The sequence below is a fragment of the Colias eurytheme genome, chromosome 4 (genome assembly GCF_061535395.1).
Source record: "Colias eurytheme isolate Ceu_HAF_F1 chromosome 4, ilColEury1 Martin Lab GWU primary, whole genome shotgun sequence".
Classification (NCBI taxonomy): domain Eukaryota; kingdom Metazoa; phylum Arthropoda; class Insecta; order Lepidoptera; family Pieridae; genus Colias; species Colias eurytheme.
In genome coordinates this window covers 1,055-19,920 of record NC_142983.1, presented here as the reverse complement: position 1 = coordinate 19,920, position 18,866 = coordinate 1,055, and the positions used below count along the sequence as shown (strand labels likewise).

At 35.8% G+C, this 18,866-nt stretch overlaps 1 protein-coding gene across 2 annotated transcripts; it reads left to right on the top strand.

Moving 5' to 3' along the window:
• The first annotated feature begins 2,750 nt into the window (after positions 1-2,750).
• Positions 2,751-17,995, top strand: LOC149908696 (protein phosphatase 1 regulatory subunit 14B). 2 transcript variants are annotated; one of them, XM_090120288.1, is made up of 6 exons: positions 2,751-2,937; positions 14,797-14,976; positions 15,147-15,272; positions 15,536-15,664; positions 16,668-16,709; positions 16,958-17,995. In XM_090120288.1, exons 2-6 carry the CDS (start codon positions 14,821-14,823, stop codon positions 16,997-16,999), a joined length of 495 nt encoding a protein of 164 aa, XP_089976414.1. In that variant the 5' UTR covers positions 2,751-2,937; positions 14,797-14,820; the 3' UTR covers positions 17,000-17,995. The 2 variants fall into 2 exon arrangements, with proteins under 2 accessions (XP_089976414.1, XP_089976413.1); XM_090120287.1 differs by having other exon boundaries at positions 2,751-3,014.
• The last annotated feature ends 871 nt before the right edge of the window (positions 17,996-18,866 follow it).

Below are 18,866 nucleotides of genomic sequence, written 5' to 3'. Positions count from 1 at the left end.
AGTGTGGACGCGGGCGCGGCGACATCTGCCGCTCATGTCGCTCTTCTTCAAATTCAGGAGCGTGAGTATTAACTTTACTGCTCTTTTCACAGCCAGGTACTTTTATCAGTTCTCGCGTTCTTGCCCATAACAGAACTGGCCTATCTGCAACATTCAATAAATGAAAACTAGGTAATATACAGAATCAAATCAGTTAACTGTCACTTAATTTTAGTAAAATGTTTTTGAGTGTTCACTTATTAAAAGACACTGTTCTATTTAGATATCTGATAAAGTAAAGTAACATAACGTTATATGCTCTAGAATAAGAGGTACTGAAATAGTTTTTGTTAAATAATATAATATAGGTATATATGTTTTGTTGGTTTATAAACAAAACATTGATGCTAATGTGATAAATCGTGTATTATTTCAAACGTAAATTATTGAATAATTAATTAATGATTGATGCTGAGTTGTCTCACTGATTACACTATCCGTAAGTTCAAAGATGCGATAACTTTTGGTTTTGTTCCGCGTGCACAGTGAGAAGATTCAAGTGCAACAGAACTCCATTTAAACTAAAAATAATTACAAGTTACACTCTGTTATCAGTAAGTGCATTACGGACCTTTGGGTGCGGTTATCATCATGCTTCAAACTTGAACCTGTGTTGTTTATATACCTATGCATCTGTGCATCGGAGAGACTTCGTATTGTTTCATAATATTATGTTCCGTATTTTATTCAATCTCTACATTATCAAAATATTGAAATGTAGAGTCGTAAGTCGAATTATTTAAGGTTGTAATATAAATCGAGAATAATATACATAATAAAATATAATTATTATTATTAAGTACATTATATTGAGTAGCTATCTATGTTTTTTGATAAGATTGGTGTTCAAATTAGATCAATTAGATATTATCGTATGTCTAGTTCATAATTTATTGAATCCTTTCCAATCCGGTTTCCGTCCTGGTCATGGGACGACTACTGCGCTCACCAAAATCACTGATGATATTAGACTCGGCATGGACAACAAGCAACTCACAGTGCTCACGTTACTTGATTTCAGCAACGCCTTTAGCTCTGTAGACTTCGACTTACTGCTGGGTTTGCTACGCTCGCTTAACCTATCTCCATCTGCGTGTGATTGGTTTCATAGTTATTTACATGGACGCCGGCAGCGAATTTTGCTTGATGATATTTTCTCGTCTTGGCGCAATATCAATGCCGGCGTGCCACAAGGTTGCGTCTTGTCACCCCTCCTTTTTGCAATTTTTATTAATACTTTAACTCAATCTTTAACTTCTCTCTACCACATGTATGCTGACGATGTCCAAATCTACACCCAAGCGACTCTGGAAGACTTGCCCAATGCAATCAGCAAGGTTAACAATGATTTGTCTACCATTGTAAACTGGAGCAGGAATTTTGGACTATTACTTAATCCATCTAAAACACAGACAATTATCATTGGGAGTGCATCATACGTGTCAAGGATTGATTGGGCAACTCTTCCGGATGTTTTGTTGGATGGCATACAGATCGGTTACAGTACCCACGTTAAAAACTTGGGTATTTTAATGGATCAGACCCTGTCGTGGGATGTTCATCTGAAGGAGGTTAGTAGGAGGGTGTTTGCTTCCGCTAGCTCACTTCGGCGCCTGCGCAACTTTCTGCCTATCCCAACAAAAAATAATGCTAGCTCATTCCCTTCTCCTTTCCCACCTTGATTATGCTGATTCCTCCTACCTTGATCTTTCCGAAGTCCAGTTGAGTCGACTTGAACGCCTTCAGAATTTTTGCATTCGCTTTATCTTTGGCTTGCGTAAGTTTGACCACGTGTCAGACTATCGCAAAAAACTCAACTGGCTTCCCATCCGCTTCCGCCGTAACTCCCACATCCTTCATCTTCTTTTCTCTGTCCTGTTTGATCCTAAAGCTCCTCACTATCTCAAAGATAAATTTGATTTCTTTACCTCTCCTTTCCCTCGTCCTTCCAAAACTTTACTTTTGCGTGTCCCTGTCACGAACACCAAATTTTATGGTCATTCCTTTGCTGTTCATGCTGCCAAACTCTGGAATGAACTTCCACTAGAAGTACGTCAAGCGCAATCCTTAAGGAGTTTTAAACACCTTCTTAAATCACACTATCTTTCTCTTGCTTAGCTTCTTCCTCTATTTCCTTACTGTTATCTTATTTTCTTCTTTGTTATATATATACTACTATATACTTGTTCTATATGTTATATTTATTTAATAGTTATAATTATATTTTCTCTTATTATATACTTCTATGTATTTGTTGTATGTGATATATATTATATACATTGAATATTTATAATTATTCTTTCTTTCTCCCTAACGCCTTATTTTTTTGCTCACCCACCTCCTTTTAACGTCTCTCCTTACATATTACTTACGGTGGCCTGGAAGAGATCGCTACCTAGCGATAAGGCCACCGTTTGTACACTTTGTTTTCCTCTTACCTGTACTTTATGTGTCTCTACTTCCTTTGTGTGTGCAATAAATAATTAAATAAATAAATAAATAAATAAATAAATAGTGCATGCCGCGGCACGTGTCTAGGTATATTGTAGAGCTTTAGGAGAATGTGCCGCTTGTCGCCTGGTAAGCCGAGAGGTTAAGCTCGCTCTCCTCCGCCAGGAGTCCCGGGCCGGCGGAGTCCCGCCAGCGTGCGCGGTCACACCCCGCGCGCCGCAACCGCTCGGTGCTCGCGAGTCGCGGCCCGCGGCGCGCTAGACGCTAGTCGTTCATTAGTCGTTGTCGGAGCGTGGAGTCGAGTGTGTGTGCGTTCCTATTTCTGTGCGATCCGTTCAGTGGCAAGTGTCAGACACAAACTGTGTGAAGGTGTTTCATTGCCGTGACGAGCTCCCGCGATCCGGCCTGGCGAGTGGGCGCAGCCTCAGGGCACTGACCGCGGACTCGGTACGACTCCTCTCTGCTTGCAGCCACCGACGCTGATCTTCTTCACAGACCTATTGTTTAGATCTGTCTTTAATTTTGTAAGTTTGTATTGATAGAGGTGCCACGACACTGCTCCCAGTACACGTTAGTGTAAATTTAACTTAAATAATTATGACTCTACTGGTATTAGCAATTTCATAATTTTAATGTAAGGTCAAACAAATATTTAAGTATAAGATCTGCTTTTTTACGTCACGTAGGTATTTGAACTTAATGAATTCTCAGTATAAAATATCGTACGGAGGTAATTAAGTATGTACCTATAATAGTTACAGTTTCTATTATTGTACTAACTATGATCGATTGGATCCAGTTTGACTATTTGACGGCAATTACGAGTCAGTGAGCTGATAAGGATATCATGTGTTTACGTATTTCTTACGCGTAGCTGTACACAACGCCGCGGCCGGTAAAATCACCTGAAACCTGATTGAAGTAATAAATCACGATAACGCTAGATTACCAAGGAACCATCTTTTATCTGTTCATTAATTCGAGGTAGTTTATTATCTACAGATGTCTGAACTCTGAAGTTCTCAAGAGGCTCCATCGACCTTCGAGACACTTGTGTTATGAACCCTAAAACCACACGTAATTGAGCATCGCGATTCTGAGTCTGATGCTTCAGACTTTAGTTGAATATAAAAATTGAGAGCATCAAGATAAAGCGTGTGATGTCTATAAATGATGTTATAAATTCCCGCAACACAAACAATTGCAACACAACAATGTGCACGTTATGCTCACAGCTCATCGACCGAAGCGCACCGCTAATATTGTTCAAATGTAAACTCTACATTATTTCTATGGCAAATGCTATTGGCAGGTGCAATGCATTTATTTGAAGACATTTTACGATGGACTAATAATGTATTCAGAATACTAGCATTTGTTGCGTCTATTTGAGTTCGAATTATTTACTTCCATATGACGTACTTAGCTAATTCTACGAAAAAGCTCTAGCAAAAACAATTTATTTAGGTAGCTCTATGAATCTATCCAATCACGAAATCGATACATGAAAGATATGAATAAACATTTACATAGTGAACAAACAAGTAACATCATCATATTGTTAATACCAAACATTTCCAAAATTTAATACATTAACCTTCTTTAAGTTTAAGTAATTGGTGACTCTACAATTATGTTAAATTTTTTTAACTTAGAAGTAATAAAACTCATTCTCAAACATTTCTTAATACATTAAGACTTCTTTTAGAAGCGCTTTTGTCTCGTCTCTTGTTTCGAATAGTTAAAATATAGAAAAATAATAATTTTACCACTGCACCGCACTGTGCTGGTTTGGAAAGCAGTTTATATAATACAGAGAAGATTCGTCAAGAAACTCTGTAGTTCCTCTCTTACAATGATAACAATGTAAAAACTAACAAGATTTTATAATATAGGTAAGTACATGACAGAGAATATTATTGTCTGTGGTCTGTACTATAATTATAAATTTACTAATTTTATAGTACCTAGTTACCTATCTATTAAGCCGTAGGAATGCGTTGTAACTTGTATGTAACAGGATAGCAGTATTAATATTTGAGACCTATTACAAGGGTTGCTAATTTGGGAAATAAATACGGAAGTGATTACGACTTCAGAGGCCGAAAAGGTGTTGTCGCGCAACGAGCCCAGCAGAGCATTGCGAACGTTGAGGATTGCTGCGGTCCCTCGCGCCTCGTGCATTACCTGACTACAGTTGCATAACAATACCTTGCCTTCGCAATTGCAATGATTGCATAGCTTCCCAACTAATTAAGAATTTACACATAATAAGCAGCATAACATCCTTTGGTAAAAATCAGATTATTTTTAGATTGCCATAAATAATCTCTGAACGACAAAATATGCCAGGAACGCGTCGAGCTGACCTAATTTTAATATCCCCTAACCAGGCATAAATATACTATAACGTATCGTCGTTAAGTTATTCAGTTAGAAGTTATCTAGCTCGTATTAGGGTCAGATCCACTTCTAACAATATTAATAGAGAGCGGACTCGCGCCTGAACTCTCAGTTATTTCTGTAGGTGACGCACATCTTGTGATTTTATTAGCGTTCCTATGTTTGCGAGCTGCTTCTGCGCCGTTCTGCTCGTTATCAAACTATAATACTTTGTCCCAAACGACGTGCCGTTTGCCAAACTTTCCGGTTCCAAGTTTCACGTGCATGTTTATGAATGTGTTTCGGATAATATCGATATGTGAGGAAGAGCGGTGTGGCGAAACACCGTTGCTCGTCAGCTTCCGAAGGTCAGCAACCTTGCCGACCTCTCGCGGTGCGCACTTCGCACGTTTTCTGTGTCATCCTAGCCATTAATGATACAATTTTATGACACGTCAAATTCTTTACAAATTTCTACAACTTCATTACCTACTTACATCGGACATCGAACATTCTCAACATTTCATAGGCAGATTGGTTAACCCTTTTTAAAATGATTCGTTTAATTTATTTGATACAGTTTTTCTTGTAGATACAAACCTTTATTTGATTTGAGATGCGGGGATAACTATACCGCGCATAAAATTTTTGGACTTGCAACATGGGTATTATTGGTATTATTCATTTATTGAATAATAAAGCCAAGAACACTCAAAGGTTCTTAAAGCTAATTAACTTCTAGGTACATACCTTATACTCTACATGTATTTTCATAACTTATCTATGTATTTCATATGCGCTGAAGTATAAAAGACGTTTTAGATTATATTATATTATCATATCTTTCTTCTGAATACTCGTACGGGGTCTTATTGTGCTTCGTTTCAATAAAGATAAATATTTTTATACCTGTCTGTGATTTACTTAATAATCAAGTATTGAGAGCGCTGTCCGTCTCTTATTTACTATCTTAGCAATGGTATCTACCTACGTCCTACATCTCAACAAAACCAGTCAGTTCCAGGCTTCCCCCTTTTTGTTTCTAAATTTAAATCAAATTACTATTTGATTTAAATTAGTTATAGTATAGTTTACTAACTAGAATGAAATGGGAAGGCATCATATTTGTTTTGAAAATGATCGTCACTTAAAGGTATGAGTAATGAATATTTTGTCGGTAACCTCTCAGAGTGAGTATGCGCGGGCGAGGAGGTCGTTGGCGAGGAACCGGAGAGGACGCGCTTCGTTGCCCGCTAATGTTTCCATATTCATCGATTACTTTTTGTACCTTCACACACCACACTCTAGTCTCTACAGTACACTGTAGAATGCTGAATGGTTGATCACGTTAAACATGATATTCAACGCGACCATTATTCCAAAATAATGATGAGAACGACAACGATGATGACGAATTGATTAGGCGCATTTCTACCTCAAACACTTATGAATGCTTATAGTTATAAAAATCAGTAGAGTGATAATTTTTCCATACTCAGTTTGTATCTTAGCCCTGACATGAATGAGGTACCTATATAGGTTTCTGTAATACTTTAAGATACACAGAAAAGTCCTAGTCTCCCTGCAACGTAAATGCGGAAGTGGATTCATCATGATCAAAAACTACCTTTTCTACAAAACAAAAATAATATGACAAATAAAAACTATAATTTGATACCGTTGGCTATGACGATTAACTGGAAAATTGTTGTGACTATTCACCTATTTATATTTAGAATTTTCTTCTGGATTTAATGCCAACAGCGTCATTTGTTATTGGGAAATAACCGATGTAATTTACACCAATGTAGAAATGTACCTATAATAAAAAAAGTAAGTTTGGTAACCTATTAAAAACTCGAATGTCTATTACCCGAATCTTAAAATCCCGAAAACGGTTGTTAGAACTTTTAAAAGATAGATGTAATGAATGACAACTTTTTAAAATCCCTTTTTTAATTTCCCAGATGAATCAATTTCTAGATAGGTACACCAAAACCAGATTTTTAAAAAGTATTTTTTTGTTTCCCGTATTCTCATAATACAGATATAGTTATACCAGATTCACAGAATACTTTTTTTTTGTTTCCCATCGTACCATTTTCCAAATAAACTATTACCAAATTTTCATTATCTTTTTATTTGGTTCCCATAAATTCTGGATATCGTTTATTTGAATTTCAAAAATCTGGATTTTGTTTGTCTGGATATCAATCAACTGTATTTCAAAAAATTGTGTTTTAAAAATCTGGCTTTCGTGCATATGGATTACGGTCATCTGGATTTTGCCGTATACGTTCTTCAAGAATTATTCTAATTTAACGAAGTTGATCAGTTTCAAGTTCAAGAGAGACCAGTTCATTCAAGAGAGTCGTAAAAAATCCGGATAATTATTTATCTGGAAATGAATGTGGAAGAGATTCCTCCTCGTCCCGCCCTTATTAACGTAGCCGGCGACGAGCCCGCCGCGGTCGATACGCCGCCGCGTCTCTGCGGCCTGCCAGACACGTGGAGCCAGGCTGCCAGGATCTCTTCAGGACTTGATTCTATCGTTTACATCATAATTCCTAACACGTCTGTCGTCTCGTTCGAGTGTTTGATATAAGACACAGTACTTATCTATCTATATACTATCGAGTTTACTGAACAACTTCTATAGATATTGTAATACTGTGACTTCATAGCGAGAAAAAATATTTAAATTTTCTAGATTTTCTTGAATTAATTTATTTTTTATGGAAATAAATGTAATTGGATATTATGTTTAAAATTCCTATGCTCGTACTCGGAAAAAAGCTGCTAAGTAGAGCTAATATTGTTGAATTATATTACATTTGTATTCTACTCACACAAGATAACAAACTCATCACTCTTCTTCGTATCAAGGTCGTTTTTTCCTTTCAAATAGGATTAAATGAAACTGCAACTCTTACTTGTTTATATGGTTCTAGCGGTCCGCCCCGGCTTCGCCCGTGGTACATATTTCGCAATAAAAGGTAGCAAATTTCATCAAAATCGGTTGAGAGGTTTAAGCGGGAAAGCGTAACAGACAGACAGACAGAGTTACTTTCGCATTTATAATATTAGTAGGGATTAACTGTGAACATCAGAACCTGACCATGTTTTGATATGCATAGTAATATTCCCTAGGCTCCTAGGCAAAGCTTGCCTAAGTAATCCACACTGTAGCTTAACTTAATATACTGAATATAACGTGGAGATCATGAAAGCAGAAAGATTAAAACTATACATACAAGATTTTCTGTAACAGTTTTAATTAATTGTACACGTAAATGTGACACTCTTCATACTTTACGCACCTTACGTCTGAAACGAAACTGTTTACATTGCGGAAAATGAAACAAAACGAATAATAGAAGTCATAAGTAAATAGGTAATAATGTTCTGTTAGTAAATCGACAGAAAAATAAATAGTTTAAATCTATAGATCTCTTAAGACGATGATAGAACTAATAATAATTATAAATTTTGTATCATGTCTTGCTCCCGAGCCCGTCATGCGACCCGCGACACGCGCTCTCCCGTCACCCCGCATTGCGTCACCGACAGCAACCGTTTATTTATGTTACCTTATTTTAATTTGTGACTTTCCTAGAATATTTCATTCATTTATAATTATTTTAGTCGCTTAATTATGTGCCTAGCGAATGTATTTATTTTTTGATATGGACCATTTCAAAATTGTCTCTTGACATTTCCTAAAAAAATTCATTTCGTAAGAACAATAATTCATAAATTATAACAGTTACGACTCACTTCTGCTAAAAGTTTTAATTCTGAACTAGTGGTCCTGAAAGACGTAGTTCAGCCCTATTGCCCCTTTTTAACTCCATAAGAACCTTTCCTTGCGCCTGAACAAAAACTCAAAATAATAGCCGAATTGATTGAGCCTTTCTCGAGTTTAACGCTTAGCAACATATTTGGCGATTCATTTTTATTTATAAAGATAGTGTATAAGTTTAGGACAGCATTATGAATCGTGTTAAATGGTAACGTATGTCTTTTAGCACATATGCATCCCTGCTGGGACACATGACCTTCTAATGACTGCAAATACGATGCGCCGAAGTTATTGGTATTCATTCTGAGGAGAGAAGCGTTTCGGGGTTAATGTAAAATTAATAGATACATATTCATTGAATATATTGAACATTAACCAAGTTACTAAAGGCCGTCTAAAACTACCCCGAAGGTTAATATTTTACACGCAAACAAGATCCTTTATTTTGAGGTCGCATTTTAGTAATTAAATACTATTTATCATTAGCTTCCCGCCCGCGGCTTTGCATGCAGGTCATTTTTTTTTACTTCGTAGGCTTTCAAAGATGAGGTCAAAGTCTGCCGAGGTAGTGGTTTTTACATGATTGACGCACATACAAACAGGCACACTGAAAAAAATACTATATTGGGGTCTACATAAAAAACAAAATAATATTATTTCACATAGCAATTTGCATAACAATTACTTTTTTTAATATTTAATGTACTAATCTAAATGGTCTGGTCAGGTAGATAGGTACTGTTTTATGTAATGTATAAAAATAAATAAAAATGTTTTTGTTTTTAGATTATCAAATAAATTTGTATACAAATTTCACGAAAATATTATCATTTTAAAAATCTTCGAAAGTTCATATCATGCAGTGCCGTCGTAAGTATAAAATAAAATATAATTTCAAGGCGGATCGTACTGTATGTTTATTGAGCAGAATACAAAATGCAGCGGGGTGAAATAGTTACATTTGAAAGGGCTGCGTGTAGAGTCTGGGCGGCGGGCGCGGCGGCGGGCGGCCGTCTCGGCGCCCGCGCCCAAGGCGGCCCTTTGTTTAGTACTATAAAAGCGACTTCTCATGGAACGCTTTGCATGGATAATGACTTACAAGCTGCTTTATTTTTGACTCTTTATTAGTAGTTACTTGAATATGTGAAGTTGGAAAATGAAAAGATAATACCTTTGTACAAACGCGGAACAACGTTTAATTATACAAAATATAGGGTTGGCTATGATTTCAAACCACAGTTCAAACTTATTGAGCATTAATAATTGATGTAGGTTCTATAGGTACGCGTAAATGATTAAGTACATAATATTGTAATATTATTTTGTATCTCTTTAAAAGCTCACTCTTCTACTATTATTTGAAATGCCTATACGCTTCGAATGAATTATGTAAGTACTACCTATGTTAGCTTATCGATCATTTATGGGTAAAAAGAAATGTCAATTTCATATATTATCTTAGGGTTATCTTTTTAACGAAGTTAATACGGTATATGGAAACTGCTTGTGTCAGCGATAAAATAGATAAACACAAGTAGGTGCTCTTTGGCGAGTTGGCGACAAGCAAATAAACACGTGACAAAGTTTTTATATTACTGAGTGGGTATCTAGGCTCAAGGCTACACGTGTCAAAACAGTTGCAAGCCGAGACGAAACTTAGTCCAAAGAGAGCCATGCTGTTCACAACCAAACTGCAAACAGATATTAATTAGCACAGACCAATACAACGGTTATTATACTTATCATGATTCATGAATGCTCTTCATAGTAGATGACTTTGCGACTTCGGTTTCCCCAATAATTTATAAAACAACACTATTAACGATAGTGAATAAATGAAAAATACTAAATTCACCTTGCTAACCTTGAATTTGATTCGTATCTTGGCTTTTCGTTTCGAATTATTAGTGAGCGTTTGTAACACTCCACTTTTATTACATAAAAACATAACGATCAGATTGTTGAATCCAATGAACGGAATTATAGTTTTTACTTTTTATTCAAAGAATAGCTCATAACGCACTATAGCTATAGGTATCTATCCAAATTTAATCAGCAATTCCACAACCCGTGTTCCTTGAAAATTATGGAAATTACTTTCTGAATATCTAATTTTTCAATTATATTCGTGCTTCAGGGCAAGATTATTTGGTCAAAAATATCTGGAATAGACAATGTTTTAAATTAAAAAAAATAATGATTAAAACTACGCGTAATTTGAATTGAGCAATTATTCATATTCAATATTAACGCAAATAATTCTTGCAAGAGTACCACGCTAAACAACGTCATAAATCCCGTTTCTTATTTCGATTACCTAAGTATTACCATGGTATTACGCGGTAAACATACTTAAACAGTTATACGTCATATTATATTATAAGAAGTTCGATTGCTGAGTTTGGATCATGGCCTAACTTTTGAGGCATTGCATGTAACTAATTATATAATTTTTTCTATTTAATATGATCCCAAATTAAATAAATAAATTTCATTTAATGCAGAAATATATGTAGGTATAAGATAGAAACATACGAACTGATAAATATATTAAATTGAGTTTTGGTGTAATACAATACTCGATACTCGAGTACAGGCCCAGTAGACAAAGTAACAATTACAAAACGATAACGAAGTTAGAAATCGCAAAAATGTATGGGATTGACATACGCCGCGTTAGATCACGTGGTCTATCTAATGTCAATCCCATACATTTTTGCGATTTCTAACTTCGTTATCGTTTTGTAATTGTTACTTTGTCTAAGGCCCCAGATTACAGAAGTACTCATTTTCTAACATAACTTGTATTATTGTGTATTACTAGTTTCGACTCTGAGCCATTCTGAGCGCCGCCGGCCCTCGAGAGCCCACTAGCGCGATGGCGCCGCTCCCGCAGCGCCCTCACCTCTTTCTGTACGCCCTCACACACACACATGTTGGCTTTAAGTGCAGCTCAGAGCCCTGTACTTTACCAACTATTGTGCGTTTAAATCCTTCTTGAACGTGATGTATTACAGGCAATATGTAGTATCGACTGTGTTCTAAGTACTACTTTCCAAAGATTAATGTATGGATAAGGATATATTGAACAACTGTTCACTTAGTTTAGTTGTTTGACTCAGTCACAAGTAAAATATCAATATCGTACATAGAGAGGTTCAAATTATTATCAACGCTCGCACTGTCGAAATAAAAATAAATCGATAATATACGATCCTTCTCGTTTTTCTTCCCCACTATACTCTAGCCCTATCCACGGGGTACCGGGTAGACTGTAGAGTGTAGAGCATAGTAGGAATAGTATTATTTTATTTTATTTTATTTTATTTTATTTTATTTGTATAAGAACATAACAGTCATACATGATTTAATATAACAAAGTTCTAAAATTCATTACGACCACACAACATGTTCTATTATTAAAAAAGAAAAACAGCATATAAAAAAGAAAACAAGCCTCACGCAAATGAACTAACTACCAATCTTAATCTTAAAATAATAAATAAAGCCCACATTTAATTACAAACTCAGAAAAATAAATAATTTAAATTATACATAAGTTGCACATTAGCTACATAAAATGATATTTCTTAATTGATTTCTATAACAGCTATTACAAGAACATTGAAAAATATCGATGTCTAATAAATAATTTATCATTATAAAATTTGGCTGCTATTTTTAAGAAGGCATTCTTGGCGTAATTTGTAATACAGGGAGTGACTTCAAACGTGTATCGTGTACATATTATAACGGACAAAAGCTTTGTTCGAGTAATTAATAAATTGACAAACGCATTGGAAGTCACTGACCGAATGTAATTCACCGAGCTGCCAGCTAAGGTCAGCGCAAGCCGACGGAAATGGGTCATGTGCACTCCAGGCAGCTTTCGAATCATTTTAATATTATACTTTGCGGCTTACGCTAGCGGCCTTTAATTAAGAGAGGTATTATAACTTTTCTTCTATGTATTTTCCAGATGCCAAGTTGCTCACTATATTTTACATTAATATTTAATATACCTTGACGACGCGGTTGGCGCAGTGGTAAAGTAACTGCCTACTGAGCCGACGGTCCCGGGTTCGATCCCCGGTCAGGGCAAATATTTGTGGGATGAACTCAATTATTTGTTCTTGGGTCTGGGTGTTATTATCTATATATATATATATATGTGTATTTATTAAATATTATATTTATCGTCGCCTGGTACCTTAGATCATTATTACTTAATGATCTAAGCCTGGTACCCACAACACTAGCCTTAATTGAGTTTACTGTGGGACTAGGTCGATTTGTGTAATAATGTCCTATAATATTTATTAATTTATTTATTTATTACCTACCTACTATGATAGTCTACAATTTAAAAGCAAACGTCAGTGATCAAAATGCGAAGTATAAGAGAGTGCTCTACGATTGAAAAAATTGTTTTGCCGCCACTTTTATAAGATTTAATAAATTTATAAGATTCATCAAAGATTAGTGCATTAAACAACACTAAAAAATTTATAAACCAGAACACTTACGCCCTGTGACAATTCCCTGCAGCCTATAGAAAAGCTCAGGAAGAGCTTCGCAAATAGTGGACAAAAGGGCATTGAGTGTGAATAGCTCCTTATATGCAGTTCCCCGTGAAACAATAATTAACATGTCGAAGCCGGACCCTCTGCCTCGCGCCGCTGCGCCGCGGGCCCTCCGACTCTCATTTGCATACACAATTATTGTAAACTACTTCTTGTACCGACCGTGGGATTTTCCGTAGCCCTGATTTACACTTTTATCATATTTCTAGGAAATCTGTTGTTGAATTTTTACTGTACCGAGAAAGCCTCTTAGTTGTATACGTAGTATATTATTATTAGTCTGTGCTCTTAGATACTTCCTAATTACCGGCTGGTAGACTGTATGTGCGTTGAGTTGACACAAATTCGATTCTATAGGATTAACAAGTTAGTCGAATTTATGTCAGCTTAAGCGGCTTCGGCGGAAATTGGACGAAATTACGGTTCACTAATGCAGTGTCAGGGACCATGATGCTCTACGATAAGCAAAAGATTGAAATTACTTAGGTACGACTAATAGGCCGGGAGATACTGACACAAAATTTTGGGTCATTTGTAACAGGATGGCGGTTCTACAGGGGTCTTAGTACGCAATGACAAAAAGAAAAATGATTGTCAGAACGCTGGTACCGGGGGCCCAGTCGTGTGGGCGTTAGTCGAACTCGTCGGATAAATTACGGAAGTCAAACGATTTGTATAGGTAACACAAAAAAAATTAGGATTTTCTGATAGCTATTTTTCAATACCTATTTATTGAATTTGTTGTTAGAAAAATAAATTTAACGGTATTTCATCTACAATTCAAGTGAAAACAATAGAAGGTACAGACAATTTTTCTTTTAATGGATCAGTCTTTTCTAATTATCTAGTTTAATTTGAGGTTGAGGTAATTTCATTTTATGAAGTTTAAACTACTAAAAATACCGAAACAATTCAAACTTTTTTTTTGTATATAGTTTTTGAAGTGAAACTTCTTAAGGCGCGTTGAGACTTAAGAGTAAAATTTTAATAGGTTAATTTTAATATGGCAATACCATCACGTAATGTGGTAAGGCGACGATTTTGGTATTTTTGAATCTTGCCAATGAAGTTTCACTTCTGACACGTCTGCTCAACAAACACGCACTTTTTTATATCAAAAGTATTAATCACAAGATATTATATGAATAATATAGGTACTCTATCTCTTTACGTCTACAGCTACAGTCTGTTATGTGTTATATGTATTATGTAGTATGACCGTGAAAATAAACAATTAACACATATTATCACGTTTCACTGATCTGAGTTTTAAATAACGCGCATCTAGAACATGTTTTTACGGATGTAGAGTCATATTCCAGATGCCTTTTATCATATTACTTAGTTTCTCAATCACTTGCTTCTGCTTTTTTACTGGTCTCTTTTGTGATTTCAAGTAATATTGTGCAGTATCTATATGATCCACAAGTAGGTATCGTTGGGGACGATGTGGTGTAATAAAAGTTACTCTTATAGCCTAAGCGGCTAAGCCCTAAATTATAATTGAACTATATAACATTGTGTTGGTTGCGCTTGCAGGGCCGCAGCAGCGGCGGCGGCGGCATGGAGTGCGGCGTGGCGGCGGCGAGCGCGGCGGGCGCGTTCCCGGCGCGCCCCCACCCCCCGCACCCCGCGCACCCGGCGCACCCCGCGCTCTCGCCCACAGAGCGCTCGCCTGCGAAAGCGGGTCTACATGTCAATTTTAGCGACAAAGGCGAAGTAAGATTCCAAATTTTTCATTTTCCATACAACTTTAATATTTACAACGAAGAGCTTGAACTTCCTCTTTTGTTTGAATTGAAATAATGTAAGCTTATCCATCGCAAATTGATGATTGTAGTTTTCGATGTATGTATTCACAAAAAAATTATAAATATCCCTATTCCCAGGTTAAGGAGCGCCGCGAAAAGTTTCTGACGGCAAAGTACGGCAGCCACCAGATGGCGCTGATCCGCAAGAGGCTCGCCGTAGAGATGTGGCTCTACGACGAGCTGCAGAAGCTCTACGAGTCGCCGGTATTCTTTTTACTGAAACAACTATTAAAGACGAATATTGTTCTCACTTTACAATTTTAACAACTCAAATTTCAATCTTCAATAAAAAATATCGTTTTTACTTTGCTTCGCTCGTGCCCCATTCTTACATGGTAAATTTACGATTGTGGTTCTGTTTCATATCTTACTTAAGAGTAGGTACTTAACAATTAGTACTCATGCTTCTAAGCTTCTTAATGCTAAGTTCTCGCGACAAGATCTCACGGACTTTTTTTCCTGTACAGAGCGAGGGTGCGGGCGGTGCGGGTGCGGGGGGTGCGGGGGGCGCGGCGGGGGGCGACCAGGAGGTGGAGGTGGACATCGACGAGCTGCTGGACATGGACAGCGACGACCAGCGCCGCCGCCATCTCACGGTAATGCATATTTTTCACTGCGTTTCTTATTAGGTATCCATTTTCTGGTATCATTTCCACGTCATGTTTACTACCTTATAATTTAAAGTGTACCTACACAAAGTGGTAACGACAGAAAAACTTTTTTAGTTCTAATTTGGTGATATTTTTTTTTATTTAATGACCACAACGTCTTATTTCAAAATACCACAGGTTCAGTTAGTGAAAGTGATTTGACAGAAAAGCCATAGGGCATACGCAATAACATTAAGGGGGCGCATAAAGCAAAATAACCAATCTTCTATTAGATGACACGTGTAATATGTAAGACCAAATCTAAAAAATAAAATATATATCAAACTAGATGATATGTTCAACGATTCTGTTTAATCAAAAACATAAAATTATATTAAAACATTTGCAAGATATTTGTCAGAGCATTTTGCGTAATTACTTTTAGTTTTGGTTTTATCTGCGATAAACCACTTTTGGCGCTCTTTTTTTCTCGAGATAAACGTTTGATTTTGTCACGATAAAAGTGACAAAACCACTTTAAAAGTAATTACACAAAATGCTCTGACAAATATCTTGCAAATGTTTTAATATAATTGTTTATGAAAAAAAAATCATAATAAGTATTACCATGTCAAGTAGAAAACGTAAAAGTGTGAAAATTAGAGCTAACTTGGTGATTTTTTTTTATCGAGTAAATTTTAATATTTTATGTTTTTGATTAAACAGAATCGTTGAACATATCATCTAGTTTGATATATATTTTATTTTTTAGATTTGGTCTTGCATATTACACGTATCATCTAATAGAAGATTGGTTATTTTGCTTTATGCGCCCCCTTAAGCATATTTTAGTTCTTCAAAACTGACACAACCTTACCTACAAATCAACAAACAAACAGGGCATACCTCTCAAACCTACGCCAAGTAAAATTATTGTTTCTCAAATTCCTCACCCTCCTGGTGACTTCCATGACAGAATTATACTTACATAACTATAATCATGTTACAGGTGCTTCTAGCTGATGCCAAGAAACCACAAAAAGATGTATATGTGAGTATCGAACTTTTTGTTCAATTTAATTTAGTTTCAATAATTAATGTACATTGTACAAGCATTTTCTAGTTTGTAATTTTATTTTCCTGGCTCGAGTAGAATAATCACGCTCGTCCGTTCCTCTAAAAATGTCTTTTGAATTATGTAATGAGGAAATCGCGTGAGCTAATGTTTTAATTGAGCCAAATTTCATTAACTTAATGAAAGTTTAGGTCAAAATAAACGAGAACTGTTTTTTGTTTCAGAAATTTATAAACGATCTTTTAGAAAAGGCGAAAACGCTGTAAGTACGTGATAAAGGAACCAAATCTCAAGATGTCGCGGCGAGGCGCGGCGGTGGAGTAGTTTAATTCAAGTTGCGGATTTCACGCGCGAAGCAGCGCGGCGTGCGGCCGGTGCGGGCCGGTGCAGCCACACTACGCACGGGGGATGCTGCCACTACACATTATTATTGTTTGGAACAAAAAAAAATATTACTTACTTTTTACGCTGCAACTTTGAATAATTAAATTTGATTATCTACAAATATGTAACTATGTATATGAATAAGGCAGTGGCAGCGAGTTGCTCTCGACTTCGCGAGATACTCACGGGTTTCGATTGCACTCCCGAGTCTTGAAGTCGCAGTCTAGATAAAATTAATGTAATGTATTATATGTTCTAACGGTTCTATAGTGTAAGCGTTTTGTATTGTTTTTAAGTAATATAGTTCAGTTTCTATCTTCGGCCTCGACTCCCGACGCACGGGGACTAACAGTGCACTGAACATATCAGTTGTTACCTACTTCAACAAATATTTCTTAACAAATTATTTACTCGATATTCGTAATAATATAAAGTACATATTTAGTAACACACACATAAAAGTCGTAGTACAACAACAAATTATGAGACAAACGTTCTAAAATTATTGCATAATATAAAAAGGAGTCTCAGATTTCCAAAAATAAGATTTAAACTTTATATTTATTAACAGTTTATACATATTCTGTGGTATCATTTTTTATATCGATCGAGTTTGCCACAGTAGGTACTCTGTGGCAAACTCGATCGATATATTATAGGTATTTCTATGCCAGCTATGTTTCAAAAATCTTGCTGCGTTTTTCTATCAATGTTTGACGAAAAACATCTGTTTCGTGCGATTTCGTGCGACACACCTAAATAAATATTTGCTTATACATATTATGTATTTAACATAACTTGCTTCTTGAATCAATTCCTTAGAAGCATATACCTACATTATTATCACCGTGTCGTCATTATTTCAGTCGAACCCTTATCATGTCCTTAAAGTAGCTAAATATTATGTAGGGTCAACCGGGGCAAATGCAACTATGGGGCTATGGCAACTAGTTATCATAACTAATTTATTAGAGTTGTTGTAATATATCGCCACCTATGATTCAATAACTCAACGACTAATAAATCTTACAAGTAATAGATGGTGCCCCTACGATGAAAACTATTTGATTGATAGGCCATTGTGTCAAACCGCTATTTTGAAGTTGGTGTGCGTAAAAACAGGTGTCGAGTTTTGCAGAAAAAAAAATTGTTTAGGAGTGATTTTTTGCAGGTGTTTTTGATTGGACACGATTATCACAAGCCGTTAAGCTTATTTCATTTATATTTTTAGTGCGTTAGTTGACTCTATTTTGTGTTATTGATGCAGTTACATTTGCCTCATGAAAATTTCACTGTGGGGTTATTGCAACTGTGAGGTTAGTTACAATAGCCCCTTATATTTTTGTATGAAACTAAAAACACTAGTGATGTGACAGTGTCGATATTTTTATTATGTATCCTTCTTGGTAGTCAAAATATACTTTCTTTATGATTAATTAAAGAAGAACCATCGATTATTTCTTCGATATTATACCCAGAGACGGGTTCATAAGTAAAATTCAAATTAGATAAAAAAAGCGTGGTTAAAGAATATAAGTAACTAAAAACGATAGGTAGGATAGTTCTGTGATTGTTCAAGTAATTTTTAGTAAACGGTTGATTAACTAATAAACGTATTTTGTTTGGTTTACGTTTATAACAATATTTAACACAAAGAATATTATTTGTTCTGACCAAATTGACAAAAAAAACTAAAATTGACTTAGTAGGTAGTACACTGTAATTTTTTTTGTTGCGATTTAAAGTGGT